At 43.1% G+C, this 16462-nt stretch overlaps 1 protein-coding gene across 3 annotated transcripts in view; it reads right to left on the reverse strand.

The window, feature by feature from the left end:
* The window catches only part of adcy2b (adenylate cyclase 2b (brain)), a 61572-nt gene that overhangs the window by 6881 nt on the left and 38229 nt on the right, over nt 1-16462 (reverse strand). For all 3 annotated transcript variants that reach the window (XM_029248484.1, XM_018727041.2, XM_018727042.2), the window contains 9 exons: nt 16125-16168; nt 15377-15457; nt 15078-15147; nt 14768-14865; nt 14097-14181; nt 7509-7646; nt 6220-6339; nt 2451-2635; nt 274-358 (listed from right to left, as the gene is read on the reverse strand). In XM_029248484.1, the coding sequence (XP_029104317.1) occupies nt 274-358; nt 2451-2635; nt 6220-6339; nt 7509-7646; nt 14097-14181; nt 14768-14865; nt 15078-15147; nt 15377-15457; nt 16125-16168 (906 nt within the window). The remainder of the gene's footprint in view (nt 1-273; nt 359-2450; nt 2636-6219; nt 6340-7508; nt 7647-14096; nt 14182-14767; nt 14866-15077; nt 15148-15376; nt 15458-16124; nt 16169-16462) is intronic.

A 16462-nucleotide genomic window follows, 5' to 3' on the forward strand; every position in this document is an offset into this window, starting at 1 on the left:
AAGAGTGCTGGCCAACATTGGCAATGTAATATAAGCGTGGACTGTGCTGCTGGAGAACATGTGTTATTCACATACAAATTCTGGGGAAAATCCAGGCAACACTGTCACTTTTATTAATATAACTCCGCTATGCCTACTTTTCATGGTCAGCATTTATAGGATCAGTAGATTGACTTTGCTGTTAGTCAGTTTTTGAATTTAAGAAACAACAGCTTGCAGATTCTGCCTAACATGGAGAGATTTGCAGGATTAGTTGTTGGAAGGGCAGCTCACCTGTCTGGCCAGCACGAGAAGGGTAACGAAGAAAATAAAAAGAGAGACTGATCCCATAGTCTTCAAGTCTTTTAAAACTCCTGGTCTGAAACATGAGCAAAAGCAACATGAGAAAATGTGTTAGAATGTGGAATCTCCATACATGAGTAAATATTCACGTTCTCAAAAGGGCTCATGTCTTAAACAGAGTATCAGGCGTAGAAGTGGTTAATGTGCATTAAAGAAGGTGTCCTGCTACTGTCCAGTTGAAGATATTTATTCTGACATGCATGTGTTCAGCTACAGAAATAGATAAAGTGCTGTTATACGGTTAGTCCAGCTCACATTTTCTTGAGTCCATAAAAAATATCATGGGCCTCTTCCCATGTATCTTGACAGTCATAATTTCTATACTACAGGCTTTTCATATGCTGGCCCTAGAAATGCTAACATCACAGTCTGCTGCAAAATACCAGGGCTTCTCCAAATAATTCCAGAGTCTGATGTTTTACCTGCAAATTCAAACCTTGCATCTTTGTAAAACAGGATAAAACACGACATGTTTCTGTCCTTTTTCCAAATTAATTGTTGACATTAAAGAGGGCATTTAACAAATGGGGTACAGGACATATTTTCTTACTAAAGCATTTGGGGCAATTATGATTTAGTCCTGCATCAGTTTTTATTTTTTAAACTTTATTTCTTTTTCAAACTATTTTAATTTGCAGCCAGCACAACCTGAGACTATATCCATAATTAATCTGTGCCTTGTATGGATACTTACTTTTGTCAACCACTTATCCTTACGAGGCTCGCTGTGGCCTGCACCCTATCTCAGAATCAGGCTAGGAGGGGTACACCTTGGACAAGCTGCCAGTTCATTGCAGGATACTAATAATACTTAACTTTTGTTGCCCTTTGAGAACATGTCACATATCTGATCAACAGGACCAATGTGAAAGAGAAATACATTTCATAATGTGTTATTAGAATACATTTGAATATTCGGAAAAAAAAAAAGATGGACGTATTCATAATATACACTGATCCCTCAAATAAAATGGTTGAATAAAGTGAAGAGTCACTATAATGGCCTATGTAAATACTTATTGCCTACATTTATTGCGGTTGATTGCCTATAAAGAGCAATAAACCTTTCATGCACTGAGTAGGTATGAGCCCAATAGTTGGATGAGTCCAAACAAGACTGAAATTTTGGAATCTCATTCAACTTGTGTTCTGGCTGATGAGGTCCTCAAGCACCCTAGTTCAGGCTGTGCTGTGTGTGGGTTATATTGATGGATGGATGGATGGATGGATGGATGGATGGATGGATGGATGGGTGATGGATGGTGATGGACGGGTGGATGGATGGATGGACAGATGTATGGACGGTGGATGGATGGATGGATGGATGGACGGATGGATGGATGTATGGACGGTGGATGGATGGATGGATGGATGGATGGATGGATGGATGTACGGACGATGGATGGATGGATGGATGGATGGATGGATGGATGGATGGATGGATGGCAAAAAATGGCTGAAACATGAGAATTCTGTTCATTTTTGAATCCCCAGTTGATTAGTTTGTACACAGATAAAGAGTACAATTAACACTTTGGTAATCTGAACTTTCAACTTTTGAGAAGAACGTAGAACTTTCCAGCGTGAACTTGCATGTACCTTGGAAGCAGCTAGAGGAGGAATAAACGCACAGCAGAGTGAGATTGCTTCAGTTTCCAGTCTACTTTGACCATCTGCAGCTGTGTTCCTGCCCGCCTGGCTGTGTCAGATTCAGGGTCTGAGCACATTTCATTCCCTGACTGCCCAGCAGATCTCATGATTCCATACAAGAGAGCCAGAGGAAACTGAAAGAGCCTCACATCTTTCCCTGTTGGCAGCTGACAACAAGCAGGTGACTGACAGGTTGGTGGGAAATGCTTATTCAACTTCCAGCTGAGACATTCTGGCTGACATTGAATCCCTTGCGGTCCTGTGAATACCAAAGTAATGGAAATTACAGCAAAAACTTCCAGTCCTTCTCTAGGCTACAGGAATGCAGAGATGCATCCTGGGGTACTGGAGTGACGCTGTGCGGAGACTGCCATCACACCACTAAGGAGGGAGAAGAAAGGACCTCAATGAAGTCTTGCAGGACACTGAGACCTTCTCTGAGAGAACGGCCAGCTCACCTTTCCAAAAGCTGGTCCTGGTAGAGGAAGGTGTTGTAGTCTTCCAGCATGGAGGCATGTGTGTGAAGGATAATGACATGATAGCCCACCACGGCAGCCAACATAATCACCATCTTCAGCTCATAGTTGACCCTCAGGAACACGGAGCAGGAGACCAAGCCCAGGATGCAGCTGTATATGAAATACTGATGGAGGGAATGCGGATTATTTGTGTACAGGTCTCTACACACGACAGAAAGATCAATGTACAGTATAAGTTAATAATATGGCACAGCCAACAACAACAACAACAATAATAATAAAAATAAGAATAATAATAATAAACATAATAATAATAATACCTTAATGGATATACAAAGTCATCTGGTAATCCAGATACATACTGATGTCTGAAAGATTTTTCTTATATATGAACTAAATGTGTACAGTATAGTTCAAGTATACACCGTATTCGCAAATTGGGGTAAACCAATGGCATAAGAATACCGAGAAAATATCACCCCACAGAAAGCATCACAGAAAGAACAGAAAGTTGTCAAATTTTACTTATATGGTATTTTGGCAGTCTGTGCTCAACAGAAACACATATTCCATAACAGCGTGAAACAATCTGTAGTCATCCCAAGAATGGAACGGCTTATTTTGAAAATACTAGAGTCTACGGAAAAATAGCAGTGGGGGAAACTGCCAAAATTTCAGCTGATTAAAGTGCATTAATGTGTTTGCTCTCTGAAGGTCACTTCTGCATCCTCTCCACGCTGCTTTCAAAGCATGTTTCTCCGATGGGGGTGCTATCAACTGTGTCTCACCTGTATCCTCCACATCAAACCCTTGTCACTCACTGCACACTGTGAGTAAAATTCTCATTTTACCAGTACATCTCTGATGATTTTTTTTGGTCATATCACGGTCAGTGTTATGTAGGGAAGCAGCATTACGGGGAATTATCATCATTTCATTTTAATGGAATGCAGTTGAAAGCAACACAAGAAAAGAAATTCTAAGAAAAGGACGTGTATGTTCTGTTCCTGGTATTGGGAGAAAGACTTGAAGCATAAATAAAATGTGGCATTTCGACACTTGCAATTGGATGATCAGATGTGGATGAAATTCTTACTTAGAGGTCATGATTATTATATAATATATATAATATATGTATGTATATATGCACACTTCTATATCCATATATACATAAATAAATGTATATGCACACATTATGTATGTGTGTGCATATACATTTATTTATGTATATATATTTATAAATGTATATAATTATGACTCATTTTAATATCTGTTGTGGTTACAAAGAGAAAGTATACTGTATTGTGTATTACAATTTTTTCTCTGGGTTGAACTTCTAAGACTGAATCAGTCGTTAATAAGCCAGAACTTCAGAAGTTCAGAACTATGTAGACTGATCACTCACACAACAGCTTGTGGAAACACACCCTTTTTACCATGCAACAGGCTTTTAAATTCAATACAGGAGCAATTTTTGCCCGTTATTGTGGTTATGTGGTCATTTTGCTTCCATAAATGTGCTTTGCATGACCATAGCAGACACTCTGTTCCAAACACACACACTCAATGCCATATACAGTTGTGGTCAAATTTATGGGCACCCAAGCGATTTTAACCACACCTGCTAAAAGAAAAGGTGTAAAACAAGAAAAGTACTCCTGCTTTCATTAGTTTCAGTGACAGTTTGAAACAAAAAAGGAATAAGGATAAATATTTGAAAGATCAACATTTTCATGTAGGAAAAAAGGTGGAGGAAAAATTAACATGCGCACCCAAGAATCAACGGGTAGTGGCACACCTTTACAGTTCATAACCGCTTCTAAATAATTTTTGTAAGAGTCACTTAGCAGCTGCATCTTTCCTCGGGGCTTTTGGATTTACGTGTTCGATCATTATCCCACTGGAGGACTGAGACACAGATTCAGAGCACTGTGTTGGACATGGTGCTCCAAAGTGCCTTGATAATCTTCAGCTCTAATGACGCCATGCACACAATGAACGCCCCCAGGACCAGAGGCAGCAACCCCACAGCATTATGGAACCTGCACCCTGTTTAATATTATATAGGGAGGCTGTTCTTGTCTTTGAAGACCCCATTTTGTCATCTGTGAACATATGGCTGATTTGCATTTACAAACAATTCTGATTAATTTTGTTTAATCTCCGAACATATTCCCAGAAACACTGAGGCTTGTTCAAGTACATTCAGTCTGACTTATTGTTACGAGAGCAGTCTGCCTACGGTGAAACATGGTGGAGGTACTGTATGTTACATAACAAAATGTTTGTGATGCATTGTGGAATACTGTGACCCAGCTGTAGCCATGCAGCTAATGAGAATAAATGAGTGAAAAAGTACGACGTTGAACGATAAGCTAGAAATAATAATTGTTGTAACAAATATATACCGTATATTGGTGTTGCCATTGTCATATAGGAAAATACTGTTCATTCTGTTTTTGTAATTAATTTCAGGTGGTCTATTTTTGACCAAGTACTGATTTAAGAAATTATTCAAGAAATAATGTTAATTCGAAGCCCTACAACAGGGTGATGGGAGTATTTCACAATAAATTTGTTTGAATCAATGGTGTTGAAAGTTTTATCTTCTGTTCATTTTTACCCATAAAACAAATAACACAGGACTTATTATTTTACCCTCATGAAATTCCTTAACCTTCCTTGCTCTGTGAATGATTATTTAACATAATGGCTCATTACCTAAATTGAATTCAAAATTAATTTATTGTGCTTTGACCCATGAAAATTAATTAAGAGAACTTAATTTAATTGACAGCACATGTACCAGTTTTTCAAAAATACCTGTAGCGTGTAGGATTGGATGGAACTTTATTAACTGCACACAGAGCAGCTCAACATGCCAAATAAGAAAAATGGTATGTATCCTGTAAATTACAGTTAGACCAATATCCCTACTTGTTCCAAAATATTCATATTCAAAGCTTATAAAAGGCAATGCTCCTAATCACATCCAGTTAATGACCGATATGTTGGGTACATAATAGGCAAAAACAGGGTTCTGTCTCTAAACACGGCCATGTGACAGTGGGTCCCAAGCATCTCCATGGAAACCTAAGCCCATCAGCATAAACTGTACTGCTTAACCTTAAATTAAATCAGCAAACTGATGAAACCTGATGGATTGAACTTCCATGGAAGAATGGAACAAATATGTGGAATGGGTTTGGAGGTCCATGTACAGGTTTGGCGACTGCTAACATAAGACCTTCTGTGATGGTTCTTTAGCGATATTACTTTGATTTTCATTTACTTAATTATTACCACCATTTTTAAAATTTTTTTATAGGCACTCCTATTCAACAATTAATAAAACTCAGTAGTTGTGTTTTCCAGAAAGGTAAATGACACTAAAAACACGGAATTAGATCAGGTGAGGTTGCTCACTTTCAGTTACGATTAGATGTCCTGCCGTTTTCCAAGAAGAATTGAAATCCAAAAAAAACAGACATCGCACAGCAGGCTGTGGGATGAGCCCTGCAGGTTTACTCTCGCGGGGGGTACTTAACCTAAATTGCTCCTATAAATTTTCCAGCTGTGAAGTTATAAGTTACTTTGCATAAAGGTGTCAACCAAGCAACAAAGTAATAGTTGCAAAATTCATGCATAGCGCTAGCATAGAGAGAGTATGGAAAGAAATATTCAATAAGCATGCTTTTGACTTTTCATGCGGCAACCAGTGCTGTCCAGTTACACGCATTTTACTTACGGGTAGGTAGAATTTGTTCGTCTCACTGACTTGCTGGGCTTGGTCCTGGCTGTAATTAACCGTTTCATTAGAGGTGTTGGACAAAGGGGTTGCTGATGTCCCGCTGTTTTCCAAGAAGAACTGAATTCAAAAAAAAAATAAAAAAACAGAAACCAGCACATCAGCACAAGAAAAAGGTAATATAACATGAAATGAAGCAATGTGATCTCTTATTTGGCCTCTATAATACCAGTGCATGTTATGGTTCCATTTTCATTATGCAGGACTGGGTTTCTCAAATTTCTCATGTTGCTTCGTATTACAGTTAATTCTGTAGCATATTGCTCTGTGAAAGCAAATCTTAGAAAAGAGCAATCTCTCAAACCTTAAAAATCCTCAAATCCAGCATCCAGGATGGACTTTAATATAGCACTGGAAGACATTCGGCGTATAAACTAGTATATCATTTTCCGCTGATAACTTTGATGAATCCGTAAGATTGCAGCCCTTGTTATCACTGTATTCTAGACAAAAACTGGTGCACGGCACTCTGGACTTTATCTTGTGTTCCACATGAGAGATCTTCAGGGTGAGGGAAGGAAACCTGCTGGGATTTAACCACACGATCTCTCCTACTTCGTAAAATCAAACTATAATCTTTCAGTGGACACAACTAACGTGTATTAGCAAAATCTCCTTCACCCCATGTTCTCCGATTACACTCTATACTGTTACACTGAATAAATGCTAACTCACTCAAGCTGAGGTTTCTTTGAAAACCTTGGGACATTTTATGAACTCCACTTTGCCTTTCCCAACAGAGTTGACTGTGACCTAAGAAATGCCATTTAACTTTGTTATCTTACTGCTCTGGCAATGAAGGTCCTGTCCAAATCGATCCTAAATTCAGACAAGAGAACGCAAGGAGGTCCTTTTAGGTACGTATTTATGCGCACATTTATGTCAACTCCACATAGCGTGGACCCATCTGACAGGCCTCCCAGGAAGGTCTCCTTCAGAAAATTACTTTTATTAGGATGTGCTCCCAATTGCCTCTATTTGTGTCTGTCGAATCCGTCACCGGTGGGGGTTTGGCGAATCAATAATGTGAGAACTAAATGTAACATTAACTAGACCTTGCTAAGTGCAGGCCTCCCCAGATCGGTGATTTAGTTCACCGACAACAATGTGAAATCATTTGATGCTTTGGCGCCCATCTCAGGTGAAATGGGGGCCAGCCAGATAAGTTCAAAGCTCTCTGGGGGGTGCTTAGCTGTGAGGATGGACAAGTCCATGGACCCAACATTTACCATGTTGAACACAGCCATCGTTAATATGAGTGCGGTCGTTGCTAGGGTGACCGCCAGCCGCGGCCAGGGCCGGTCAGCAATGATCCTAGATGAGGTCAGCATCCATAGCAGGGAGCTTGAAGCGGCTTTGCTGCATTGCTGAGGAGATAAGAGAAGGGAAGGTGATCGTTCAGCCATTTCTAATCCTAATAAGGTGCAGCATTGCTCAAATGAGAGGAAAAGCCCCATACAGAATTTTCCAAACCCAACCTGACAGGGTTAATCTAATTAGATCAGACGAACTGAATGTTAGGAATAAGTGACTGGCTTTGATATCCCCTTGGCTTTAGACGAACAAGCACTGTTTCCAAACTTTTTAGAGGATCATCTTTTTTTAGTTGCTCTAATGATCAAAATGCATGTCAATTCAATAGCGGAACGTCAAGGGGATGGAGAATGCAGCTGTTGATCCAGCAGGAGATTCCAGCACTGACCAGCTGAGAGCAGATGTTGGTTTGTGAAAGGTTAGGCTGGAATATAGATGCTCAGGATAGTTACTGCTGGTTTGTTGGTTCAGGTTCATTAGCTGGATGCCTTGTGTATTTCTGAACTAAGGTTTCATGTGCATACGTTTCATACGCATGATTTGGATAAAAGACCTGCAGAAGTTACCCTTAGAGCTGGGGTTCACGGAAACTGTTCACGTAGCTTTTGCACATCTCCTTGTTGGTGTTCTTTCAGCCAAACAACATTTTGGGAAGTGGCGACTTCGGGGGTGAAATTCTGAGCTTCCACTGAGGATTCTGAGTGCTTTATGGGTGAAGAAAAGTTCTAAAAGCCAACACTTTGGGTTGATTTCACTGTTGTTATGGAAGCATATTAGATGTTGAGGTCTGGGGATTTACACATTATGACAACTACAAGAACCAAAATGTCGTGATTATAACAATGCAGCAAGATACTATTCTACTAATAGAATTACTACTACTACCGATACTATACTTTCTAAACTGTTATGTGTTACTGTCGATATCGTATAAATGTGATTTTAAAAAAAAAATTTACCTCAGAATAATTGCTACAACTGCATATTAAAATGACATCTTCATCTTCCTCTGCTTTTATCCGGGGCCGGGTCGCGGGGGCAGCAGTCCGAGCAGAGTACTCCAGACTTCCCTCTCCCCGCACACCTCCTCCAGTTCCTCTGGGGGAACCCCAAGGCGTTCCCAGGCCAGCCGGGAGACATAGTCTCTCCAACGTGTCCTGGGTCTGCCCCGAGGCCTCCTCCCAGTGGGACAAGCCCGGAACACCTCCCCAGGGAGGCGTCCAGGAGGCATCCGGAACAGATGCCAGAGCCACCTCAACTGGCTCCTCTCGATGCGGAGGAGCAGCGGCTCTACTCCGAGCTCCTCCCGGGTGACTGAGCTCCTCACCCTATCCCTAAGGGTGCGCCCAGCCACTCTGCGGAGGAAACTCATTTCTGCCGCTTGTATCCGCGATCTCATTCTTTCGGTCATGATCCAAAGTTCATGACCATAGGTGAGGGTAGGAACGTAGATCGACCGGTAAATTGAGAGCTTCGCCTTACGACTCAGCTCCCTCTTCACCACAACAGACCGGTACAATGACCGCATTACTGCGGACGCTGCACCGATCCGCCTGTCAACCTGCCGCTCCATTTTTCCCTCACTCGTGAACAAGACCCAAGATACTTAAACTCCTCCACTTGAGGGAGCAACTCCCCCCTAACCCGGAGGGAGCAATCCACCTTTTTCCGACTGAGAACCATGGCCTCGGATTTGGAGGTGCTGATTCTTATCCCCACCGCTTCGCACTCGGCTGCAAACCTCCCCAGTGCACGCTGCAAGTCTTGACTTGATGAAGCCAACAGGACCACATCGTCCGCAAAAAGCAGAGACGAGATCTCGCGGCCACCAAAACAGACACCCTCCGTTCCCTGGCTGCGCCTAGAAATTCTGTCCATGAAGATAATGAACAGAATCGGTGACAAAGGGCAGCCCTGGCGGAGTCCAACATGCACCGGGAACAGGTCTGACTTACTGCCGGCAATGCGAACCAAGCTCCTACTCCGGTCATACAGGGAACGAACAGCCCGTAGCAACGAGCCCCGAACCCCATAATCCCGAAATACCCCCCACAGGATGCCACGAGGGACACGGTCGAATGCCTTCTCCAGGTCCACAAAACACATATGGACTGGTTGGGCAAACTCCCACGAACCCTCCAGCACCCTAGTGAGGGTATAGAGCTGGTCCAGTGTTCCACGGCCAGGGCGAAAACCGCATTGCTCCTCCTGAATCCGAGGTTCGACTATCGGTCGGATTCTCCTTTCCAGTACCCTGACATAGACTTTCCCAGGGAGGCTAAGGAGTGTGATCCCCCTGTAGTTGGAACACAATCTCCGGTCCCCCTTCTTAAAAAGAGGGACCACCACCCCGGTCTGCCAGTCCAGAGGCACCGTTCCCGAACTCCACGCGATGCTGCAGAGGCGTGTCAGCCAAGACAGCCCCACAACATCCAGAGACTTGAGAAACTCGGGGCGGATCTCATCCACCCCCGGAGCCTTGCCACCGAGGAGTTTTTTGACTACCTCAGCAACTTCAGCCAGGGTAATGGACGAGTCCCCCTCCGAGTCCCCAGCCTCAGCTTCCTCTACGGAAGGCGTGTCGGAGGGATTGAGGAGATCTTCAAAGTACTCCTTCCACCGCCCGAGAACATCCTCAGCTGAGGTCAGCAGCGCACCACTTCCACTGTAAACAGTGTTCGTGGAACACCGCTTCCCCCCTCTGAGTCGCCGGACGGTTTGCCAGAATCTCTTTGAGGCCGACCGAAAGTCTTCCTCCATGGCCTCACCGAACTCCTCCCAAGCCCGAGTTTTTGCCGCGGCGACTGCCAGAGCCGCGCTCCGTTTGGCCCGTCGGTACCTGTCAGCTGCTTCAGGAGTCCCATGAGCCAGCCAGGCCCAATAGAACTCCTTCTTCAGCTTGACGGCATCCCTTACTTCCGGTGTCCACCACCGTGTTCGGGGATTGCCGCCGCGATAGGCGCCGGAGACCTTATGGCCGCAGCTCCGAACCGCCGCACCGACAATGGAGGAGTGGAACATAGTCCATTCGGACTCAATGTCCCCCACCTCCCTCGGGACCTGGTTGAAGCTCTGTCGGAGGTGGGAGTTGAAGACCTCTCTGACAGGAGCCTCCGCCAAACGTTCCCAACAGACCCTCACTATGCGTTTGGGCCTGCCAGGTCTGTCCAGCTTTTTCCCCTGCCATCGAATCCAACTCACCACCAGGTGGTGATCAGTTGACAGCGCAGCCCCTCTCTTCACCCGAGTGTCCAAGACATATGGCCGAAGGTCAGAAGAAACGACTACAAAGTCGATCATCGACCTCCGACCTAGGGTGTCCTGGTGCCAAGTGCACTGATGGACACCCTTATGCATGAACATGGTGTTCGTTATGGATAAACCGCGACTAGCACAGAAATCCAATAACAACTCACCGCTCGGGTTCAGATCAGGGAGGCCGTTCCTCCCAATCACGCCCCTCCAGGTATCACTGTCGCTGCCCACGTGGGCGTTAAAGTCCCCCAGTAGAACGACAGAGTCCCCAGTGGGAGCGCTTTCCAGCACGCCCTCCAGGGACTCCAAGAAGGCCGGGTACTCTACACTGCCACTAGGCGCATAAGCACAAACGACAGTGAGAGACCGTTCCCTGACTCGAAGGCGTAGGGAGACGACCCTCTCATTCACCGGGGTAGACTCCAACACATGGCGGCTGAACTGGGGGGCTATTAATAAGCCCACACCAGCCCGCCGCCTCTCACCTTGGGCAACGCCAGAATAGTGGAGAGTCCACCCTCGATCGAGTAGAGTGGTTTCAGAACCCAAGCTGTGAGTGGAAGTGAGCCCGACTATATCTAGACGGTATCTCTCAACTTCCCGCACCAGCTCAGGCTCCTTCCCCGCCAGTGAGGTGACATTCCAAGTCCCAAAAACCAGAGTTGGCGCCCGAGGTTTGGGTCGGCCGGGCACTCGGCCCCGACCACCGCCCAAATCACAATGCACCGGCCCCTTACGGTTTCTCCGGCAGGTGGTGAGCCCACCGAAGAGCGGCTCCACGTCATGGCTTCGGGCTGAGCCCGGCCAGGCCCCGTGGGCATAGACCTGGCCACCAGGCGCTCGCATGCGAGCCCCCCCCCCCAGGCCTGGCTCCAGGGTGGGGCCCCAGTGACCCCATACCGGGCGGGGTAAACGGACGCCTTGATTTTTCCTTCATAAGGGGTTTTTGAACCGCGCTTTGTCTCGTCTGTCATCCAGGACCTATCTGCCATGGGAGACCCTACCAGGGGCATGTAGCCCCAGACAACATAGCTCCTGGACTCATTCAGGCACTCAAACCCCTCCACCACGATAAGGTGGCGGTTCACGGAGGAGCATATTAAAATGATAAAATACAATAATGCACAAACATGTAATATTACTAATTTAAAAAAAAAAAAAAAAAAAAAAAAAAAAAAAAAAAATGTAATTAATTATTTTTTAAATATGTCTAGTTATTCACAAATCAGCTTGGTTTTGCAAAAGAGACGTTATCTTCAAAGAAGAAAACGTTGAATATTGCAAATTATGCATATACATACGTAGGTGCATATGGATGCTCCACTTTAACTTTAATTTACATTTATCTATCCTGACATGTCGAGAGCAGCTGTTGTAGAATTATACAACACATTATAGTAATGAACAGTTATGTACATATTGTAAAATTATGCAAACATTATGCAGTAATGTGCTTTATATGTGGATTGTGACATAAGACCCAACCTTACCACCTTCTGTGATGGTTCTTTAGTGATATTACTTTGATTTTCATTTACTTAATTATTACCACCATTTTAAAAATTTTTTTATAGGCACTCCTACACATTTCTGAACCGCTTGTCCCATTCAGGGTCACGGGGAGCCAGAGCCTAACCCAGCAACACAGGGCGTAAGGCTGGAGGGGGAGGGGACACACCCAGGACGGGACGTCAGTCCATCGCAAGGCACCCTAAGCGGGAATCAAACCCCAGACCCATGGGAGAGCAGGACCCGGCCAAGCCTGCTGCGCCACCGCGCCCCCTGTTATGACATTAGTATTGGTTTAAAAACAACATCATAATTTATCGCTTAACCGCTTTCAAAGTTGGTTGCAAGCCCATGTCCTTAACCACTCCTAGGTTCTTGGTACCTTAAAGACTTGGAAATGTCACAAATCAGAAAAGAAAGAATAAATGCATAAAAAAATAAACGAAATCCCATTATCTGTTGAAATGAGGTGCTATTTATGATGATTCTGGGAACATTCTAGGGGCAAAATGATATGAATGCAAAGCTGAAGGTAACCCATTTTTATAAGAGGGATGCCAGCTTCAAAACTGCCTAGCTGGGAATAAACATGTGACTTTTGAAAGTCAACAAGGGCCAAAAACCTTTTGGTCCAAGTGTGAGTCTTTGCAATTTTTTTTTAAACAATGTGCAATGAATGAAATTGTAACCCTCTAAGGCTCCTCATTGTCTATTCAAAAAACACACAAGTTATTATTTCTTATATTTTTTACATCAATTAATATGGATTATTTAATAAGGGCTAAAAATGTCAACAGAAGTCATGCCTCCCTTGGCAGGATAATTTTTCAGCACAAATCCCATCATCCCTGCCATCATCTGGAGAGAACAGCGGCGGGGGTGGAATGCGAGCAAGAGCCTTATCCTCTTTGCACACACTTGATTGATTTTGTTTTGATTTCCTCACATTACTTAAGATTTGCACCTTAGAAATTTTAGGAAAGGTGGATGGGCTGAAAAATATTTAGTGCGACCAGGAGGCTGCCCTGCGTGTACTTGCGCACTAAAGATAAAGAGCATTTGCCAGGCTTACGAGGCAGTTATAACACAGGTCCCCACGCACACACACCTCATGACAACATGCTGGCTGATCAACAAGGTATTAATCTTTCAGGCTTTGTCACGGTAAGACAGTTATTCACTCATATACTCAATTGTGGATTCTTAGAGCTTTCACTGTAAGTTACAGAATTGCCAACATCCCACGAACCTAAAACTCAAATATGAACCTTCATGACGGAAAGCTGGATTTTGGTGTCTGCAGAGCCCGGGCACTTTCACTGCTAAATGTGCAAAAAGAAGGGTAAGTGCCAGTTGAATTACACCGGTTGATGTGATACACTTTAAACTATTCCAGGCCTAAACCATGTGACTAATGGAGAAGCTGAAGGAAAAAAAATCTTTCTTGGGAAATGCCTAGAAATTCTACAGTTATGGTTTTGAAATGTAATTTTGAAATGTTAGCTGCAGTGTCTGTCTCACAATTATTTTTCCCTAAAATTCTTCCCTCCTTTGTAAGCCCAAAAAATTTTGTAGGGCCTAGGCACTGTGCCTGCAATCCCTCATGAGAAATCTTGCCCTGGCATGCCTTACTTGAGAAAGAAATTGATTTTGATGAGGAAGACATTAAAAATTGGAACTTTATGAAACAGTCCCATCAGGGCCCTTAGCCAACACTTAGTCAAGTATGTGTCTCTCACCATGAGGTGTCCTGCAAAGCAGGTGAGCAGGATGAGGGAGAGCAAGAAGAAGGCCATTCCAAACGACGCCCCCAGAACCGGCGTCCTAAAGGAAATGAAAAACCCGTCAGTAGCAGCAATAGATTGTAATGCCGAAAATTGACTCCAAATCTCAAACAATGTCTGATACTTCCAGAGCACACTGAAGCTGCAATAAGCTTGTCCTTTGCAAGAAATATGAGTTATAAACAGAGATCCTGGCAAGCGCTGCATGCTGAAGCACTTTTTTGCTAAACTGCATAAAAAGTACAAATAAAAACAAGGGAGATGTTCAAATACAACTTAGCAAGGCACTCAATAAAAAAAAAATCAGCCTGTGATATTCATGTAAAAAAAAAAGATCTAAATTAATCTTATTTTTTCATTTTTAAAATAACTGAAATGTATATTGCATTAAAATATTCCACTCTAAGTTAACAGGCAACAAAAGCAGTTCTTGCTTCGAAATAGTATTTTGCATAATTTTGATATACAGTTCACTGTAAATGATTTTCATGAGTACATTGTCATCTTTGCTATTTTTTATTTTTTACTTTCTGGCTTGTCAATGATGGCTATTACAGAACGTATCCAGCCTGCACATCCCTGCATAATGTACGCAACACACAACGCCATGATGTCCTCATACTCACTTTGGCAGGACTAGTATCTGGACTATAAATATACAGAAGAATATCACACACGCACAGGTGACATAGTACTTGAAGGCTGGCAGCGTCATGGCTCTGTACTGTGGAAAGAGTGTAGTTTAGTCACTTCCCATAATATGAGGGCATTTCTAAAGCTCCATTATATCATACTATTCCAACTACCAGAACCATACTTTTATTTTGTCATGTACGACCCTTTTGACGCTTTGAGCCCAGTTTATGAAAAAACACTGATTATTTCCACACTGTCAGTTTGTATTATTTCTCCTCCATGATTTCTAGTATTGCCTACCTCCTTCTCAAGTGTCTTATTATGAAAGAACAATGATATTCGCTGTATATCTTCAGACTTGAGCCATTGTCTGAAAATGGGAAAAGCTCGGTCAAGTGTCTTATAAGCCATTAGGATGAGATTTATGTAGCATCTGGCAACACTTATGAAATAAATAACATATTATTACGGTGATTACCACATACCCAGTATTACAGAGTGCAATTGTAAAGGCTTAAAAACAGCATTACAATGGACCATTTGACAGAATGACAGTTTGCAGCTTGAGATGACAATAAAAAACAGATAATATTTCGTACTTCTGAGAGTTGATACCATCAATGGTTCTAATCATCCTCTCATTCAGCTCCTCTTCAAATCTCTTCTTCTGGGATTTTGTTCTGTGGAAAGCAACAGCGTTAAGATTGGAGATCGGGGGACCGCGAAAGCATCGGTAACGCCTCTGAATGAGGATCGTTGATATCGACTGTGCCGAGATTGATGGCCGAACTGTCTTTTGGTGGAGAACGGGACGACTCATTTTTCCTGAAGGGCTGTGTTCTACACGGAGCGCTACAAACCCTCCAACACCTGTTCCCCCCACAGATGTGAAAACAGCTCCCGGGTCTAGGCCTCAGTTTGCCATCAAAAATAGAAAGCAGACCCTGGGTTACATCCTCTGCCTGCATCTCCAAAGCATCGTGGGGGACGAGCTTATCCCCCCTCACCCAGCAAGGAATAGAAGACTACCAGATACAGCTCTGAGAATAAACAACTCCAAAACGTATGCGCTTCGACTGCAGCGAGTGGATGAATGGGTTGGGTATAGAGTGAATCCTTCATTTTTTAGATGGCCAGTTTTTATTTTTGTAAAAAAAGCCATATTAAAAGTCATATTTCCAAAAAGGCTAAACAAGCCAAGGAAAACTGATAACTATGAAGATTTCTTTTGCCTAAGCGAATCAAATATTACCATTTTTCTCATATTACCATAAAAATATTATTTACTGAAAATGCATTCTTTTAGCATAATGTCAATATCTGAATATATTTAGTCGCTTCACCCACCTTTCAGAACGACTCTGGAAATGATACTGTCCCATTGGCACATCCTTAGAAATGCGAAAAATATGAACACTTAGTACATATATACACTGATTTTTTTTTGAATTACATCTTTACCAGGTAATTATTGTCGCCCTGCTGCAGGTGGAGGTGACTCAAAGGAAGAAAGTATAAAAGTTCAGTATGTTTTACACACCATGGCATGACTCAGTATGCACATGTTCAGATGCTTTTACTAAGACCTCATTCTTAAACAATCTACTGTGGTATTCTCTTCTGCTCATACAATGCAATAATCTTACTAGAAGCAGTGCAGCACTCACGGATATGAGATTACAGAA

This window comes from Scleropages formosus, chromosome 23, assembly GCF_900964775.1.
Source record: "Scleropages formosus chromosome 23, fSclFor1.1, whole genome shotgun sequence".
NCBI lineage: Eukaryota > Metazoa > Chordata > Actinopteri > Osteoglossiformes > Osteoglossidae > Scleropages > Scleropages formosus.